Source organism: Vigna radiata, chromosome 7, assembly GCF_000741045.1.
Source record: "Vigna radiata var. radiata cultivar VC1973A chromosome 7, Vradiata_ver6, whole genome shotgun sequence".
Taxonomy (NCBI): Eukaryota; Viridiplantae; Streptophyta; class Magnoliopsida; order Fabales; family Fabaceae; genus Vigna; species Vigna radiata.
The window spans coordinates 42,232,681-42,250,503 of record NC_028357.1 but is presented as its reverse complement, the minus strand read 5'-3'; the positions used below and the strand labels follow the sequence as shown (position 1 = coordinate 42,250,503).

Sequence of the window (17,823 nt, the reverse complement as noted above, 5' to 3'; positions counted from 1 at the left end):
TTGTTTCACTCCAATTCGAAGAAAGTCAGGGAAAATGTGAAGCAAGAGAACACTGAATAGAACATTTGATTCAACTAGAAGAAATGGTACACTGCCTATTGTTGAGAACAGGGCATTGAATTTTGTTGATGATCATAGGAAAATCGTGAGTTGGATTTGGGTTCTACTCGAAGTTCGTCTACTAACTCTGTTTTGGATATGAACTAAACTGGAAGAACTGTTCCTGAGGGAGAAAATTTTGGCTTAGGGGACATCTGGAGAAGCAATTACAAATTCTTTGACGATAAAGATTATATTACCAGAACAAAGGTTTATCTTGTTTGGTACATATGCTCTACTAAAGTGATATCTTCCGTTGCTAAAACGCATTGGCTGACAACCTTCATAAGATTTATGAGTTGAACCATAGACATTTAACGCACCTCTGCGTTCAACTTATCCAGTCCTTAAATTATACTTCTTCAAACACTATTATTGTTCACTGCAACTTCATGTCCAAATCACACTCTGCACAGAAGACTACATCTCGATACTAGAAATTTTATTTTCTTACACAACTTAACCTGACATGATGTGTAAACAAAAAGCAACCCACTTCTGCAAGCTATAACAAAAACAAAAACATGAAAAATTATAATATACTTAAAAGTTATAATTGTAAGCTAGTGATGAGAGAGCCAGTATACAGGCAAATTAAGTTTAAAGCCCGTCAGCATCTCCAAGGAGCACCGCCAAGCCACAGAAAAGGTTGCGATGATTCCTCATTTTTGTAGGCCACGATTTATTACAGAACTCAAAATAATCTTGATCAAGTCACTCGCTTAATCATCATCCATCACAGAACAAAATAAATGCAGCACTATCCATCTCAAAATCTCATAATAGTCAGTCATAGCCTTTTCCCAGACAGTTCAAACAACGCTGAACCCTGCAAAATTAAGAGGAAACATTAGGAAACTACAAATAGTCCAAAAAATCATAATTTATACCATTATATAAAAGGGTGTATTCACTTTCTGGAATATATTTTTCTTTTTCAATTTTAATAAGCAAGTGTTTTTTAAATTAAAATAATTGATTTTTTTATTTAACAATTTTTTAAATTTAATCATTTTCTAAAATAAAAAATGACTATCTATGATAAAAAATTACTAAAAAAATAAAACTTATTTATTTCATTATTTTTTGTTATCATGAAAAACTGTTCAGCGCATATTTGTTGTGATTCTTATGAAATATAATTATGATTCTAAATATGATTTAATAAAATACTAGTACCTGAAATATAATTATAAATCTAAATATGATTTAATAAAATGCTAAGAGGGGAAGCTATCATTTAACAAACTAATAGTAACCAATTTGAAAAGAAATAAGGATTCTAACTCTGATATAATTGATACAATGGATTACTCACTATTAACCATAGAAAAAGTTGTGACCAAAAAAGAAAGACTAAGAAATGTGGAAAAAAAAATTTGAAGAACTTATTTTAGTTATATCTCTCACAATTTGATAATTCTCTCTATTATAATCTACGTGCTTATCATCATTAGAATTCATGTAATAGGATCTAGGAAAACCACAACTTACACATCTTACATTTTCTCTACAAGCATACCCCATTTTCGAAATTCTCATCGAATATCGAACTAGGCATAAAATGAAGCAGAACAAAGGGAAAACAAACCTGTTTCCTTCGCAAGTAGGACAAACGCAGGGGTTAATTGCAATAGGGTCGAACATGGGCGACCAAGCTATGGTGGCATTCCCATTGCACAGTTTGCATATATAAAACCCCTTCCCTCTACAAGCCCTGCACGGCAACGCAGCTTTTTCCTACATATAAACCCACGAAACATGTTCCATTACATCTATTTCAAAAAAGTAATAGGATAAAGTAATGAAGCTGAACTCATTCTTACCCGTTTCTTCTCAGACGCAAAGCGAAGCAATTTAATGGTAACAGTGGAAGTCAAGTTGAGAGTGACTACTCCACCAAAGATAACTGCAGCCGTCCTAACCAATGGCACCAGTGGCCTAGGGTTCATGTCTTGTCTTCCAATATCTATACTTACTCCTTTTCTCGCCCAATTTCTCAAACAACTGATCCGCACCACAGCACACAAGTCACCAAGTACTGAAAATACACAGTTTATGGCAAGTAAATAATAATTGTCAATACAAAACGACTGCGTTTCAAGCCGGGGTTTGTTTTACTTTTCGATGAGGCACGTGACGACATGTCGTTTTGTTGTTTTCAACATCATCGACCTCTGTCGTTGCAGCAGAGTAGCACTGCACGTAGTCTTCAACGGTGAAATTGAAGAAGAACGCCTCTTCGATGAAATAATGGAATTCGTAATTGCGAAGAAAACCATTAATCTTCTGAACACTCAGGTTTCGATAGTTATCTTTGGCATTCCTTCCGGTGCGCGCAATTCTTGTTCCTCGAATATGTGCGGAGGTTGGGACGATCTGGGTGGGTAGTACAGACGCGGGTGGCGAGTCGTAGGCCTTGTGCAATTTTATCGTTTCTGTTGGAATGGATTATCAGAAGAACGTTTTCGCATTCCTCTTAGGCCTCTTTTGCGCGATTGCCATTTTTAGGGTTAGTATGCTTTCTTCTATTGTCGTTCTTTCCTGTTTCGGCGTTGGTTTTGCCGTTGGTATCACGGTAGAGTTTTCCCCAAACGGATAATTAGATGAGGTGAGGGAGAGTGAGGACAAGGACGGCAATTCGAAAGGCTAATATTTTTCATATTAAAGACGAATTTCTATTTCTAATTTAGAAATCAAAATTGGATTAAGATGAAAATTACGTTTTAGAAGGTCGAATACATTATTCACTTTCAGGTTCAAACTATATTTTTAATTGCATAATTTGAAATATGTTTTTAAATTATATATTTTAAATTATATAAAGCAAGAATGTATTCTAGATTATATAATTTAGGATACATTTTTTCGAAATATAGTGGTTGTGCAATATTAAGTACATTAATTTTTGTTATAATGCTTACTTATCTTATATTGAATTGGATTAATTTTAATTTAGATAGGAGTGGTGTTTGGAGTTCAACTCTACAAATTGCAAGAGGGTGAGGGAGGTGCAATTTGATTGTGTACAATCTCGTTTTTAAAGAAAAATTATATCTATCTAATGGATATAAATTTTTGTCTTATTTTTATTTTTAGGGAACATTGGGTACATTCTTATATTTTTACTTCTTACATTTTTTTCATACTACTTTGAAATAGTAATAGTCTCAATTAGGAGTTTTAATCTTATAAATTAAATAAACATTTTTTTATATTTATTAAACATGAGACAACATGCATCCAAAGATATATTAAAATTATGGAGATATTATCATTATGGTATTCAAATTTAACGTATAATTAAAAACATTGGTTAATTATGATATAATAATTAAGTTGAAAGTTAATTAAGGTATAAATAACTCTATGAAACTGTAAATCATCATCCAAAATCATATTGTCTTTCTAGTGACATCTTTTTCATTTAACAATTTTATGGGTATATTTATAATCTTTTTTAACATTTATAAAACTAAACCAATGTTATTTTTATCATGAAGACAGTCCCTGCTTTTGGGAAATATTTAAAATATCAAGAAATTATAACCATGTGCATTTTGTAGGGAGGGGTTACCCGAACCATGAATTTTGATACCATTGTAGAGAGGGGTTCCACACTCTCACATACACATAAGTCTCCACACTCATAAGATATTGTCCACTTTGGGCCAAACCCTCACGGATTTGCTTTTGGTACCACTCCAAAAGGCCTTTTATTAATGGAGGTATCTTATGTATAAACCCATGTCCATCTCTTATTTTTTCTGATGTGGGACTTTGTTTGTACCCAACACATTTGTGATACAAAATTTTTCTATTGGCTTATCTAGGTTTGATAAAGCATTATCTAGGTTTGATAAAGCATAAGATTAACCATCATTGTTTTATGTCATAATCTCTTATGATTTTAAAAGAAAAATTTTGTTTGAATTTTGCCAACATATTGATATCATTTTAAAGAAAATTTTAAGTTTAACTAAAGTCTACAAATCTCATAAGATAAAGTTTACTATCATTTATATATTGTAAATTTATCTTATCTCTAGTGAATATGTGGATCTTCAATACACCTTCTCAAGTCGAGGCAAATACATATCAAACATGAGACTAAACATTAATGGATGGTCCTATAGCAGGTGACATAATAGGCTTAACAAATAATAAATCTTGTTAGGATAAAATTATTGGATGACTTTGTAAATAATGAATGTTTTTTGTTAGACATAAAAATTTTGTTGTAGCAACAAGCAAAGAACATATGAATTTTAATTGTACAGGAATCTAGTTGGTATGATACAGTGATTGATAAGATACGAGAACTGAAATAGAATGAGACTTGGATTCTTAAGAAACTATTGTCCGAAAAGAAATCTTTTAAAAGTAAATAGATATACAAATAAAACATCACTCAGACAGAGCATAGATCCATTGATAGTAAGTCATGTTATATTCGTACATTAGCATAGGAAATAGTGAGACTTGTTATATTCATTAGAGAAAGCAAATAAACTATGACAAAACCCAATGACAAAAATGGTGACTGCACATACCTTTTTTGTAGCGGTGATAATTAAAAAATGACATGTTCACCACATGAATGTACAAAACGTATTTCTCCATGGTGATTTGGTTGAGGAAGTGTACATGAAAGTTCTTCTAGATTTGAAAAGCACTCACCCAAATTTAGTTTGCATGTTGAAAAGGTTGTTGTACGACTTAAAAAAACAAACTCCTTGTTGTTAGTATGTTAAGTTGGCTATTGTCTTGGTTTTGTTTGATCATATTCATTTATATTGCATAGGAGAGAAATACATCTTTATGTGTTAGCCTATGTGGATGCGTTAATTATGACTGGAAATTATATTTCAATCATGAAATTTTTAAATCTTACTTAGACGCGTGCTTTTATAGGAATGATGTGAGAGTTTAAAATATTTTTTGGGGTTAGAGGGAACATGTAATTCTGAGGAGATTTATCTTTGTCATCAAAAATACATGTTGAAAATCATTAAAGATACATGTTTTTTAGGTGTAAAACGTGTGGATTTTTTAATGGAGCAACATCATAATCTAGTGTTGGTTTTTCGTACACTTCTTGAAAATCCAAAACTCTATATTGGATGATTAATCAATTTGTCTATAATTAGACCTGATCTTGCCTACTTAACATTTTATCTCAATTTTATCTCAATTTGTGTAGAAATCTTCTGATGAGCATCAGGAGAGATCTTTAAAAGTTATTAAATATTTTAAGAAACATTCAAGATAATACATGTTTACTAGTAGAATTGAGTTATAAAAATGATGAGATTTGGATTGAACAGGTTGTCCACTTACTAAATGTGTGAGTTAAATATATTTTTAATCTCATAATTTTAACATAAAATTAAAATTCATCATCTTCAAAACTCTTCTTAAACTTTAAAAATAAATTAATATAATTTTTTTACTCAATTAGGTTAATTTTTTTTTTCTTGTCAAACACGTCATATTAACATTTAGATTTGGCACATCAAAACAATTTAAAAAGATTATATTTTTTTTTCATTTTTAAATTTAAAAATCAAAATATATTAAAACTTTTGACAAATTTCAATTTTGTGTGAAAATTCAAAAATTAAAAAATATATTTTAATATATATATATATATATATATATATATATATATATATATATATAAGTTTTCTTAATTATTATCGACAACCTGAAATTTATGAAAAATTATTTTCATGATATTAAAATTAAATATAATTATATAATATATTCGTTAAGATATTTGGCTTTGTTTACCTTAAATATTTGTTTAGTTTATCGGTACGTTATTATAATGAAGGGTCCTCTTCTTTCTATAAATAATATATTTGTATTAATAATTTGTTTACCTTGTATTCTTTATAGAACCAAAAATCAGCGTCAGTTCTTAAATCTCTTAAAAGTAAAATCCAAAATCCATCCCGAACAATATGATTATGTAACTACTTATATACAATTATAATAAAAAAGTTACTTAGATCACAAAGTTAACGTCTCTTATTACTGTTACTATGTATAATATTATTATTATTATTAATCCTTAACGTATTTTTAATATATATATATATATATATATATATATATATATATATATATTTTGATAAGATGTTGATTAGTTTAATTTAAACACAGCTTTAAATTCTTTTATAACATCTTCCTATGATAATTCTCTTACTTTCTTTTTATATTTTGAAAACATAGAAATACAATTTTAATTACTCTTTTTATGAAATATTTTCCTCCCAACGGTTAGAAAACAATAGCATTACTCCTCAGATAAGTTTATAAAAAGGATGAAATTGAAAAAGAGTACATATGTATAAATATAAAATAAGGATACATTTGATAAGTGTAGTCGAGTGAATTTAGTCTTTAATAATAAAAAGATATTTGATTCTTAAATGTTAAAAAAATATAAATTAGTTCTAGATATTTATGTCCAATTACTTTTTAAAATTATATTTTAGTAACAAAATAATCCTATATAATTCCACAGTAAGATTACTCTAATTGAAATTGTTTGGACTAAATTATTTTTACCTGTAAAGTAAACTAAAATTCAGACCAACAACTGGTCTTATGCATAGCAACAGACAGAGAATAAAATTGAGAAAACTGAAAGGGTGGAACTAGACAGAGAAAAAAAAAGGAGTTGTCTCAACCCAACAATAGCAGAGAGAGCCAAACACGTCTTTTGACTCAAAAGTAACCAACCGCTTATCTCAATCAACTCGAAGTCTAATGTTTTCATAAGATTGGTTGCTTCAGCGTGGTATGTCGTGGACATGGATCTGTGTTGTGTGATTTCTTCTTCTCGTTCCATGTCCATGGAATGAGTGTTTCCCTTTGTAACTACTTTCCTCTTTTGGTAATTTCGTTTGTAAGGTTGTCCTGTTTGTGCTGGGTTCGGTAATTTTCAGATTGCTGCTACAGTATGGGTGTGGAGAATGCCTCAAAGTCCATTTCCACCTCACAATGCGATGACCAACTTAGTAACAGCAAAATCAACACACTCGTGCGTTTGAATGTCTACGATCTCACCCCTGTCAATAATTACGTCTACTGGATTGGATTTGGCATATTTCATTCTGGCATTGAAGGTTTCTCTCTGTCTCTCTCTGTTTCCTTGAACTTTTTTAACTAGCTTTTATGCGTATACCAGATCTGATTTACTGCAGTTTTTTATTTCAATTTTTCTATCTTTGTATTGCTTTGAGAAGGCTCCTAATTCACGATTCTGTGATATCATGTGTGTTTTCCTTGAGTGCTTGTTTGTAACTTTTCTCCATAAATTTTGAGAGCGGAGAGACGAGTATAACCTTGAGTTGCTGAATAGTAATGTGTGATTAACAACACCTTACCAGCTTGTGGCTTCTCAGATATTGAATTGGACAGCTAACTTCACAAGAGTGAAAAACTAACATGTTAATTCAATGGTTATAAACTAAACTCAGTAAGGTAAGTTGAGGCAAATTTTTTAATGGGATAAGAGATGAAGAAATTTTTTTAGATAATATTAGTTAATATATAAGTTAAAACATCATCTTTTAGATAATCAATATAAGCGCAACACTGTGAGGGAAACTAGTCCTAATCCAAAGGGGTAAAAGATATACTTAGTAAGACAAAGAACAAACTGAGTAGTTTAAAAGTGAGAAGGTGATATTATGATTTATAGCTCTGCATCCTTTCTACTGGTAAAATGGTATTTTTTTTTCCATCATAAACATTTTTACAATCAAGTTATTGCAGTTACGATTCTCTTACTTCCAAGTTAACTCTTATATTCTTACTATTTTAAAAAGAGAAAATAAGTTATCTCATTGGAAAACTCTTTTCTAGATAGACTAGTGACATAGTGTGTTGGAAAACTTTAGTTCTATTACATTATTAAATCTTATTATTGCTGTTTGCTACTTGACTTTATTATAAAGTTGAAACCCTGTCTTATTTTTGTGTTAAGAGTATTATGTTGTTCATTCAAGTCATTAATAGATTTTTAGTATTTTTTTATTAAGTAAATAAAAATTGAGTCAGTCTATAAAAACTCTACAAATTTCCTTAAACTATACAGTTTATCCTTACAATAGTGTCACAGCCCAATAATTATAAATAATCCAGTATTTCACACACCGACAGCAACAATAATAAATAATCCAGATTGCATATCTGGAATGAGAAAGACGAATGACGTTATGATGTTCAGTAATGACTTCGAATTCAGAAACACTACCAACAGTATTTATTGTACAATATCCAAGAAGGTGGTTGGCTGGAGTAAGGCTAACAAGTGAGAGAGAACTGAAACATCTATTGAACTTACAATAGCTCAAATGCAGCTCAATTTCTTTGATCTTATGCTTACGGTGACAGATTTTGTATATTCAGAAAGCCTCTAATCAGTTGAAGATAATTGAATGATTAGAATCCCATTAACAGCCGCCTTCCAACTTATCTTTTCATCGTTGTCTTAAAAGATTTCCCTTAAGTGTCAAACTCCTTACTCTGTTTAAAACATTTATATTTTGCAATCTTCATGTTTGGCTCTCCTAATCCACCTTATTGTTTCTAAAGACTTAAAATAAGAGTAACCCATGTACTCTAAACTGTATTTTACCGTTTACAAGAGTGTGTTTGGTAAGCTACTCTAGAAATGTAGAATTATGACTAATAGGCCTGTCGACCAACTTATAAGCTAGTTTGTCCAAAATCAGTTTGTAGATTAGGGAAGTCCCATGAATTAAGGGATTCTATGGTGGAATGGAGAAATTTTATTTCCTAAAATGGAATAGAGCTCCTCTTATGTACATGTTGTATGATTATTCGGAGTTAATGCAATTTCAGAAATAGAAGTTACAATCTCACTGTCAAATGTAAGCTAACGTGCATACATCTTCAGTTGCAATACAGACCTTGCTATCATCAAAATCATTATATCTTATTAGAGTCCTTTTTGGATATGTTGTGTGTTGTCTGTATACGAGGTTTCATGCTTCTAGAAGTGGTTTTCCTGGTTGATTGAGAGTCTGTATTCAATAAAATAAATAAAAAGAAAATTAGCATATTTTAACTTACTCATTTTTTATCCTTTTGATACACTACTTTATTAATAGCTTCCGAGTTCTAAATATTTTATTTTTGTATGGTTGTTTGGCAACAATCATAATTTTGTCAGAATTGTTCTGAAGATACCCCAGAAGAAGTGTTTCGTGATCTATGCTGATGAGTTTCCTGCTGTTGTAACTCTTGTTTTAATTTGTATATATAATGCTCTAATGTAGTGTAGTTTTTTGTCTTGCTTTGTTTCTTTTATTTTGAAACAGTGCATGGTAAGGAGTATGGTTTTGGAGCCCATGATTTCCCAGCTAGTGGAGTTTTTGAAGTGGAACCAAGGAAGTGCCCTGGATTCATATATAGATGTTCCATCACTTTGGGTCAAACTAATATGAGTGCTTCTGAGTTTCGTACATTTATTGAAAACATGGCTTCTGAGTATCATGGAGATACCTATCACCTTATAACTAAGAACTGCAATCATTTTACAGAAGATCTCTCCAATAGATTGACTGGGAAACAAATCCCAGGTTGGGTGAATCGGCTTGCTAAGCTAGGTAAAACCGTACTAGGAAATTCCTTGTAAGCTTATTTTTTACACTTTGATGCGTGATTATCTTTTTACTTCCATAGTTGCTTTCTGATCTCTTTTCATCTCTTCAGGGAGACACTTGTAACATCATGCTCCTATCAACCCCACCCGTCAGTTACAAAGTTTAGGGCCATTATAGGGCTCACATATTTCTGAAAACATACTTGAACTAGACAAGGAGAGAAAATATTGTCTTCAAACATCAAGTTATAGGCTCTATATTATGAATAACAAAATATTAGAACCGAGTTCAAGTTGTCTAAAATATAATCTGACAATGATATCATGTTTTGCCAATGTATGAATTTTAAACTTCATCAGTTTTTTTCAAGTTATTCTTGGCAATGAAAACTACTTTGAAAATATCAAACATCAGTTGCTTTTATCTGGATAACACCATTTGTAACGTCATCAACAGCGACTAACAATCGGACGCATTGATTTTCTCTTCTATACATTTTATGTCATTTTACTCCTAAAATACAATGAGCATAGTCCTAAGTCTATCTATCCTCTGGTAAAAATTGTAGGTGCTTTATGCAGTTGTCTACTTCCTGAAAGTCTTCAAGTAACAAGTGTTAAACAGCTACCTGAATACCATGAATGTTCAGGTGTGTGTATCTCTTGTTCTTTCTTTCTTCCCAGTCAACATGTATTACAAATGATGCACATACTAAATTTCCATCTTGCTAATAATATCTGCAACCTTTTTCCTGTCTGTCTTTACGAATGTTTGCAGAAGATGAATTTGTTGAATCTCTTTCACCTGCCACACCCCGCGAGTCCACAGAAATAGATGAGGAGCAAGAAAAGCACCTTCTTTCATCATCAACTGTAACTGAGGATGTTACTTTCGTTAGAGAAAACCAAGCAAAATAATTGGTATCTTTGACGTTAGAAATTACACAGGTGCCTCGCTTTGAAATTTATCCATTTGTTTGCAGTGATTATTTTTTCTAAATTTTCTCAATCATCCATGGGTTTGGGTTCACTGAAACTGGAGAATCCAGTATTTGTTGTGTACAAAAGATTTTCGAATGGGGCTTATTTGTTTGATTTTTTTTAGGGGTGGAAAGTGGGGCCAGGTTTGAGGCTTAGTATTTTGTCATGTTTGAAACTGTCTGTAAGCTATGGAATATTAGTCAGTTTGTTTGACAACATGGTACAAACAACATCTTCCAGTTGGAGGACGAGGGTTTAATGTTGTTTTTCTTATGAGGTTCATATCCTGCACAAAATCAAAAGATGAAATGACCACTGTAAGCATGGTTGAATAGCAATGCCGTGCGCTATTCTACATGATTGACATGATCTAATTTGATAGAAATACTTACTGTGATTTATGATTGTGTATAATATTTCCTTCAAATGAGTAAAATTTTATGTCAATTAGGGTTAGGATATAGTTTGTGTTATTAATATACTATATATTTCATAATAGAAACCATACAAAAGTATATCGTAACAATTATAGGGATTGAAAATTTTGGCTAATTATGAAACCACTAAAGATAAATATTTATATCGCTTGAAAATGAAGACTTTACATGACAACATGTTGATATTTAAATTAGAAGGTGACATTTGTATTATCGTTAAAATATATTAATACAACAGAATACAGTAGAAGTTCAGAATTTACACGCTTGATTATAATATTTAGTAGATTATGAGTTTTTATTATTAGATATTTTTAAGTTTGGCAATTTTATTATCATTTTAATATCTAAAATTTCCATATAGTTGAATTATTATTGTTGGTAATCTGATACACCAGTGGCTACAGAAGATGGTGAAAATTTACATAGTATGATGTTCCAGTGACAACACTAGACTGCAGTGTCAAATTCGTAAAATATGTATGTCTATAAGCATATCTGTACATGAAAAATGTAGATTCACATTTAAAGGGATAAATTGTTACGTGTATTACTAATGTAGTGACGATGCATTAAGACATATTGGTATGATTTAAAATCATAAAAGTAAAAGAAAATTGTTAACCATATTCCTAATAGTTCATCGAGAAATTAAATGTAATTTTTTTAAAATTGTATTGTTAGGGCTTATATGGTGGTGGTGCTGGTCAGTAATAGGATAGACGAGTATCGAGATGAGAGATGAAAGATGAGAAAATGAAAGACAAATTAATTATCCTATCATGTTATATATTAAAATGCAACTTCTCCTTAAAATAAAATATATGATAGATTAACATATTATAATGAAAAAATGGATAAAGAAATCATATCATAGTACACCAAATAATATAATTGATTAAAATATGATATAGTTATTATTTTCTTACATCAGTCCTCTGAATAGATCTTTAATATATTAATCTATCAATAAGAGTATGTTATATATATATATATATATATTAGTAATTAGTCTTTTAAGTTATTATATACATTTAAAACACAGATTTAATATGAATATTCAGATATATCAGCAAATAAATTTTTTTAAATGAAAATAAAATATTTAAAATAAAGTTATAAATTTTTAATGTAAAATAATATTTATATTATAACCGAAAGAAAAATAAATTAAATCTATTTATATTTTTACAGCTATTTCGTTTTAAATATATATTTTTTAATTTACTCATAAACTTCTGCACGTTCATACCCATTTTCAGTTTTTGTACGTTATCAAGCTTTCAAAGATAAATAAGGACAATTTCATCATCATACCTAACATTTTGTACATAGAGTTAGTTATCAAATTTAATATTTGAACATGAGTGGTATTCTCTAAAAATCTTCCTGTGAATTAAATAATTTCAACAAATGAAATGGTGTATATTTTTTAAAAATATTTTTAATAGAGGATATCATTCAATAATTCAGCATTTTAAAACTATCTGCTATATGATACATCTAGTTGTTTGTAATTGTATTTGGCAGCCTATGATGACAATACTATTCCTCCCAACTCATGAACTTATTTTCCATAGTTTTGACAAATTATTCAATCTTCCAAATAAACTTGACAACATAGTTAGTGGCGCCAAATGCTCCTATTTATTATCCAATGGAAATAGCCTACTTTTTGTGAATAAACTTCCCAAACTTTTAAGATCTGTTTGAAAATTCAGACTTTCATTGACAGTAGTATGATATATCTAGTAAGAACATCATAACTTGAGAATAGAATAGTTGGTGTATAGAAAATAAAATATATATGATAATAAATTGTGTTTGCAGAAAGAATACAACAATAATTTTTTTCAATTAAATATAATTATTTGATTTTTTTTTAGATGGAAAGTACCTGAAATTATTTAATGCTGCTTTAAAAAGAGGTCTTGATTATTCTAAAATTCGTATTATTTTTGGTGAAATTTCATTTTACTTCTGCTTTTGTATTTAAGCTCACGCGCTTTGTCGTTAAGGTCAACATGAGACTTCATTTTATAATAAAAAAGGTTGTTAAAAACGAAGTATCAAAGAATATCAACGTTTGTCTTTGTCATGAACAAGTCAGATATGTTCAACATCTATCTGTATTGTATTACAAGTCTTCATATGTCATAAGAAAGATAATTTGTCAGAAGTTATCCTTTATTTTGTGAAAAACACAAACATCAAGAATAAATAATAGGACTATAGTTTTGTCGGCCAGAGTTGTTTTCCTTCAATAAATTTTAACCATATTATCTGTTTGAGGTGAGAAAACCAATTCCTCCTTCGTAGAAAACTAAATTAATGTAAAGACGTTATTATACACAAACTTACAAAAGTTATCTTTTTACATTCCAAACTATTCGTTACTTATTAGGAAAGAAGGAACAATAAGTGAAACTAGAGTTAGCTTTTCTTTCTCTTTAAGTTTGACAATTTCTTCCACCACTTTTTCTTTATTGATTATACTGTATTATTTCTTACCTTGGCACGAAAAGACTGATTAGCGTAAAAAATTGAAGACTAAATCAGCAAAAACTTAGTCAAAGGAACCTCCAAATCATGGTAATGCCAACATACAGGCATTGTTTGCAGAAGAACCCAGAAAACAGGTTATAGTGAAAAAGAAAAAGATGAACTGCATGCATGTATGTAATATAATCTCCACACTGAAAATATTAGAACTATGTCCCAATTTATACAATTGAAGTAAGTAAGTAATGAGAAGCAAAAAATAGCAAGGTAATGAGATAGATTGAAGTGCATTAGGAGGTCTAATAAGCTATCTGCCAGATAAAATAGTTGTTCCCAGTGAGTAAGTAGATGTACAATCCACATTGCTAGAAACAGAGGTCAACAACCTAGCAAGATTTCGATGATCTACAGGATCTTCATCAACAGCTAGTAAATCAACTAGAATCATTCTGGAACCAGGGGGTTCATCCACCCTCACACGCTGCTCAAGCATATCAACCACTTGTGCCATGCTAGGTCTCAATCTTGGCTTCTCTTGTATACACCACAATGCAATATACACCAATCTAATCACCTCACTCTCATCCACACCCCCACTTTCAATCAACCTATGATCCACAATCTCCATGAACTTCCCCTCCCTCACTTTCTCGTTAACAATCTTAGGAAAAAACTCCCACTTTTTCTTACTGCTGTCTCTCGGATCCTCCACCCTCAGAACATTCCTTCTCCCTCCAATTATTTCCAACAAAACCATCCCATAACTGTAAATATCAGTTTTCTCTGACACCCCTCTTTCCAAAAGCCACTCGGGAGCCAGGTACCCTCTTGTCCCCCTCATTGTTGTCATCACCTGACTCACATCGTTTCCTACAAGCGTTGAGAGACCAAAATCTGAAACAAGAGCCTTATAATCCTCATCCAAGAGTATATTCTCGGGTTTGACATCAAGGTGCAAAACCCTCTTCCTACAATCATGGTGAAGATAAGACAACCCTCTGGCAACATCAATCGCAACCTTATATCTAGTGTTCCATGGCAAACACCCACTTTTACGTGCACGCTTTTCCCTTGAGGGAAAGATCCAACAATCCAAAGACCCGTTTGGGATGTACTCATAAACAAGGTACCTAGGCGATGTGGGGGCGTTACAATAACCAAACATACGCACCAGGTTGACATGGTGCACGCTAGCAATGGCGGCGACTTCTGATCTGAATTCCTTCTCCCCACGCTCCTCTCCATCGATCCGTTTCACTGCAACCGAAGTTCCATCGCTGAGAATGCCTTTGAAGACCGAAGCGGAGGACCCTCTTCCCAACAGTGATTGAAACCCATCCGTTGCTTCCTCAAGCTCCTTGTAACGAAACTTGGTGGGAACCCCGGCAACTTTTCTTAAGAAACTGTACTCTATTCGAAGCTCTCGGCCTTCCGTCTTCAACTGTGATTCCAACAACCTCCTCCGGCGGTGGTAACGGTGCCTTATGAATGCACAGGAAAAGACGGCGATGATGACAGCAATAGAAGCGCCACATATGAGGAAGAAGGCGTGTGAAAGCTTGAGGGAGACGCGTGCAACGATGATGAATATGATAAGTGCAATGACCGCTATCGCAGAGATTGTGTTGGCTTTTCTGTCCTCCATCAGAACTTCATTGTTTTCTGGTGAAGGAGTAAACCAACGGCAAAAGGGTCTCTTTAGTATTCTGACAAGACTAAAAAAAAAATGTGTAACTTGTTTTTATATAAATACAAGTATTTGATTAGTTTTAGTAAGGGGGACCATTCTTACCGTCGATAATGGTTGGTTTTAGCATTAATTTAATTATGTACATTGGAAGTAACCAAGAAATTCAATTAAAAACAACACAAGTCTGGAGCGTAGAAAAATGCATGGGGTTGTAGTTTTCAGAATTGTTGTGTGAAACGCGGGCTTTGATTTGGTCAGTGTTGTAGTTCTCCAAATCCAATGGCAACATATGTATGTAGTGACAAAGGGGAATGAAGAATGAGGACAAGTTGAGGTTTAATTTGGTCAAATGCAAAACTTTTTGTTCTGCTGTTTCCCTCTCTTCCACAAAATTTAGCACAATGAGAGAAAACTTCAATGCCCTCTCGTGTAGTTGTTTATAAGATGGCCCTCCAAGCATGTGAGAATTCAATGACAAAGCTCTTTTTCTCACTCCTATCATTTTGGGATGCCCCAGTTCATCTGTCTTCAGTAGGACATGATTTCTTTAATTTTAATTTTTTTTACTTAGGATATCAAATTTTTACCTAATTATATTACACCGATTTATTACGTGTTCAGAAATTATATTCCTAGGATTACTAATTCTGGAAATTATTTTCAACAAACACGTTTGGCAAATATGAGTCATTACTTGGAATATTTTGAAATTTATTTAATTCAAAAGTAAACATTGAAAAAGGGTATAAGGAGGTGAGATCGATAAATTATTTTACAAAATCACTTTCACTGTGTGAAAACATAATACTTTCACCCTTTTGCCCTTTTGCCCTTTTGCGTAATAAAAGAAAAACATGTACAATACAGATTCTTAAAAATGAGAGATGTTGAGCATATTATTTTTATAACTTGTTAAACCGAATTTTATGCTCACATTTCCAGTAAGAATTTTGCAAGACTTAATTTTGAATTTCAGATTGTTGAATCCCAAATATTAATTTACATTCGAAATTTGCATATAGAATTGTATAATTCAGAATGTAATTTTTTTTTTTATGTTTTGATTATCACGTTTTTTTTTTGTTATATTGTTGATGCATGATGAAATTGAAAGTTATTGTATTATTTTACAATCATTTTAGAGAGACTGAATATTGGAGTAATATCTAATGAGAAAAATAAATATCTAAATAAATGGAATTGATTGAAAGAAGAAAAATTATGGACGTCCGAACCTAAGTCCAAGCCCAAACTAACAACAAGATATCGAGAAGCCACAAGAGAGAATAACCCAAAAGCAAGCCTTTTCTTCCAGCACCTCGATAAATTCTAATGGTACCTCAATAATTTTCAAAATAACCATTTTCACCTTTTGTAAAAGTGACTTCCAAATCCTCGAAACAAGTTTTCTGGAATATGATTTTCAGAACAAGCTTAAAATGAATTTTTTAACCAGTTTATTGGAAGAGAATTTTTAAAACAAACTTTTAACAATACATAATATCTTTGAGAAAAAGTTTTTCAGTACAAACTTTCTAGAATAAACTTTGTGGAACCTGTGAAACATTTTCTGGAGCAAATGAGGCTTTTTTTTTTTTTTTTAATGAGCTCTTTTTCTTCTATTTTTTCCTTTTCAAAGGAAATTGGAGGCGCAAGTGATGACACCACAAATATGAAGATGCGGTTAGTTTTCAAATTGAAGTTGAGAAGTGATTTTCATCACTTGATTGAGAGTTATTTATAGTGTCATTTTGCTATCGTATGGTTTGAATTTAGTTCATTTTTTTTTTTTACTTTTGACTTTTGATTTAAAGGATGATTTTTCATATTGAATGAATGTATCAATAGTTACAAGTACTTCATGAGATAGTTTTAGAAATGTAAAGGGAAGTCTGAATTTTAGTATAAATAAAAAGAAATAAACATCATATAAAGAAAGAGAAAAATTGAGGAAGAATGAAAGAAGGAATGATGTTGGGTGTTCAAAAGAAAGAGGAAGGGAAGAAGAAAATAATGAGAAGAGATTGATTTTATAAAATAAGTCTATGATAAGATTTTACACCTTAATTTCATATAACGCTTGCTCGTCCACATATCACAATGATTCATCTTAGAATTCACCTAATTTATGTATAAATTCGAATTTTTAATTTATAATTTAAATTATATTGCTTTACAAAATACTTGTAAATAAATTTATTTAAATATAAGGAGAATAACATTTGACATAATTAAAGAAAATGGACGAATGAAGTCTGCAGGAGTTGGTGCTTACTTATGGGGTTTGTAAGATGATGCAACAGCAATTACAAAGATCCAAACTTTTGGAATATAATTAACAATTTAGTAGTCAAACGAACAAAGAAAAAGTAATAAACTAAAGGTGAAATGCATTGTTATTTCTACAATTTAATCGTTTTTATTTTGATAAGGGAAAACACACAGCGTTTCACTTTTTTTTTATGATAATA

The 17,823-nt window shown here is 31.2% G+C and overlaps 3 protein-coding genes across 5 annotated transcripts; 1 reads left to right on the top strand and 2 right to left on the bottom strand.

Annotated features, from left to right (window-relative positions):
* Positions 1-48: 48 nt before the first annotated feature.
* Positions 49-2,747, bottom strand: LOC106767077. Its single transcript, XM_014651898.2, has 4 exons — positions 2,221-2,747; positions 1,926-2,140; positions 1,691-1,839; positions 49-928 (listed from the first exon to the last, which is right to left on the bottom strand). Exons 1-4 carry the CDS (start codon positions 2,243-2,245, stop codon positions 886-888), a joined length of 432 nt encoding a protein of 143 aa, XP_014507384.1. The 5' UTR covers positions 2,246-2,747; the 3' UTR covers positions 49-885.
* Positions 2,748-6,724: 3,977 nt separating this feature from the next.
* LOC106769303 (deSI-like protein At4g17486) lies at positions 6,725-11,124 on the top strand. Of its 3 annotated transcripts, none has more exons than XM_014654872.2 (5): positions 6,725-6,907; positions 7,056-7,235; positions 9,459-9,746; positions 10,312-10,392; positions 10,521-11,124. In XM_014654872.2, the coding sequence occupies exons 2-5, from the start codon at positions 7,070-7,072 to the stop codon at positions 10,658-10,660; spliced, it is 675 nt and encodes a 224-aa protein (XP_014510358.1). In that variant the 5' UTR covers positions 6,725-6,907; positions 7,056-7,069; the 3' UTR covers positions 10,661-11,124. The 3 variants fall into 3 exon arrangements, with proteins under 3 accessions (XP_014510358.1, XP_014510357.1, XP_022639489.1); XM_014654871.2 differs by having other exon boundaries at positions 7,021-7,235; XM_022783768.1 differs by lacking the exon at positions 6,725-6,907 and having other exon boundaries at positions 6,915-7,235.
* A 2,712-nt stretch (positions 11,125-13,836) lies between these two features.
* Positions 13,837-15,497, bottom strand: LOC106767371 (probable receptor-like protein kinase At5g20050). Its single transcript, XM_014652250.2, has one exon. It carries the CDS (start codon positions 15,305-15,307, stop codon positions 13,970-13,972), a length of 1,338 nt encoding a protein of 445 aa, XP_014507736.1. The 5' UTR covers positions 15,308-15,497; the 3' UTR covers positions 13,837-13,969.
* Positions 15,498-17,823: the final 2,326 nt, after the last annotated feature.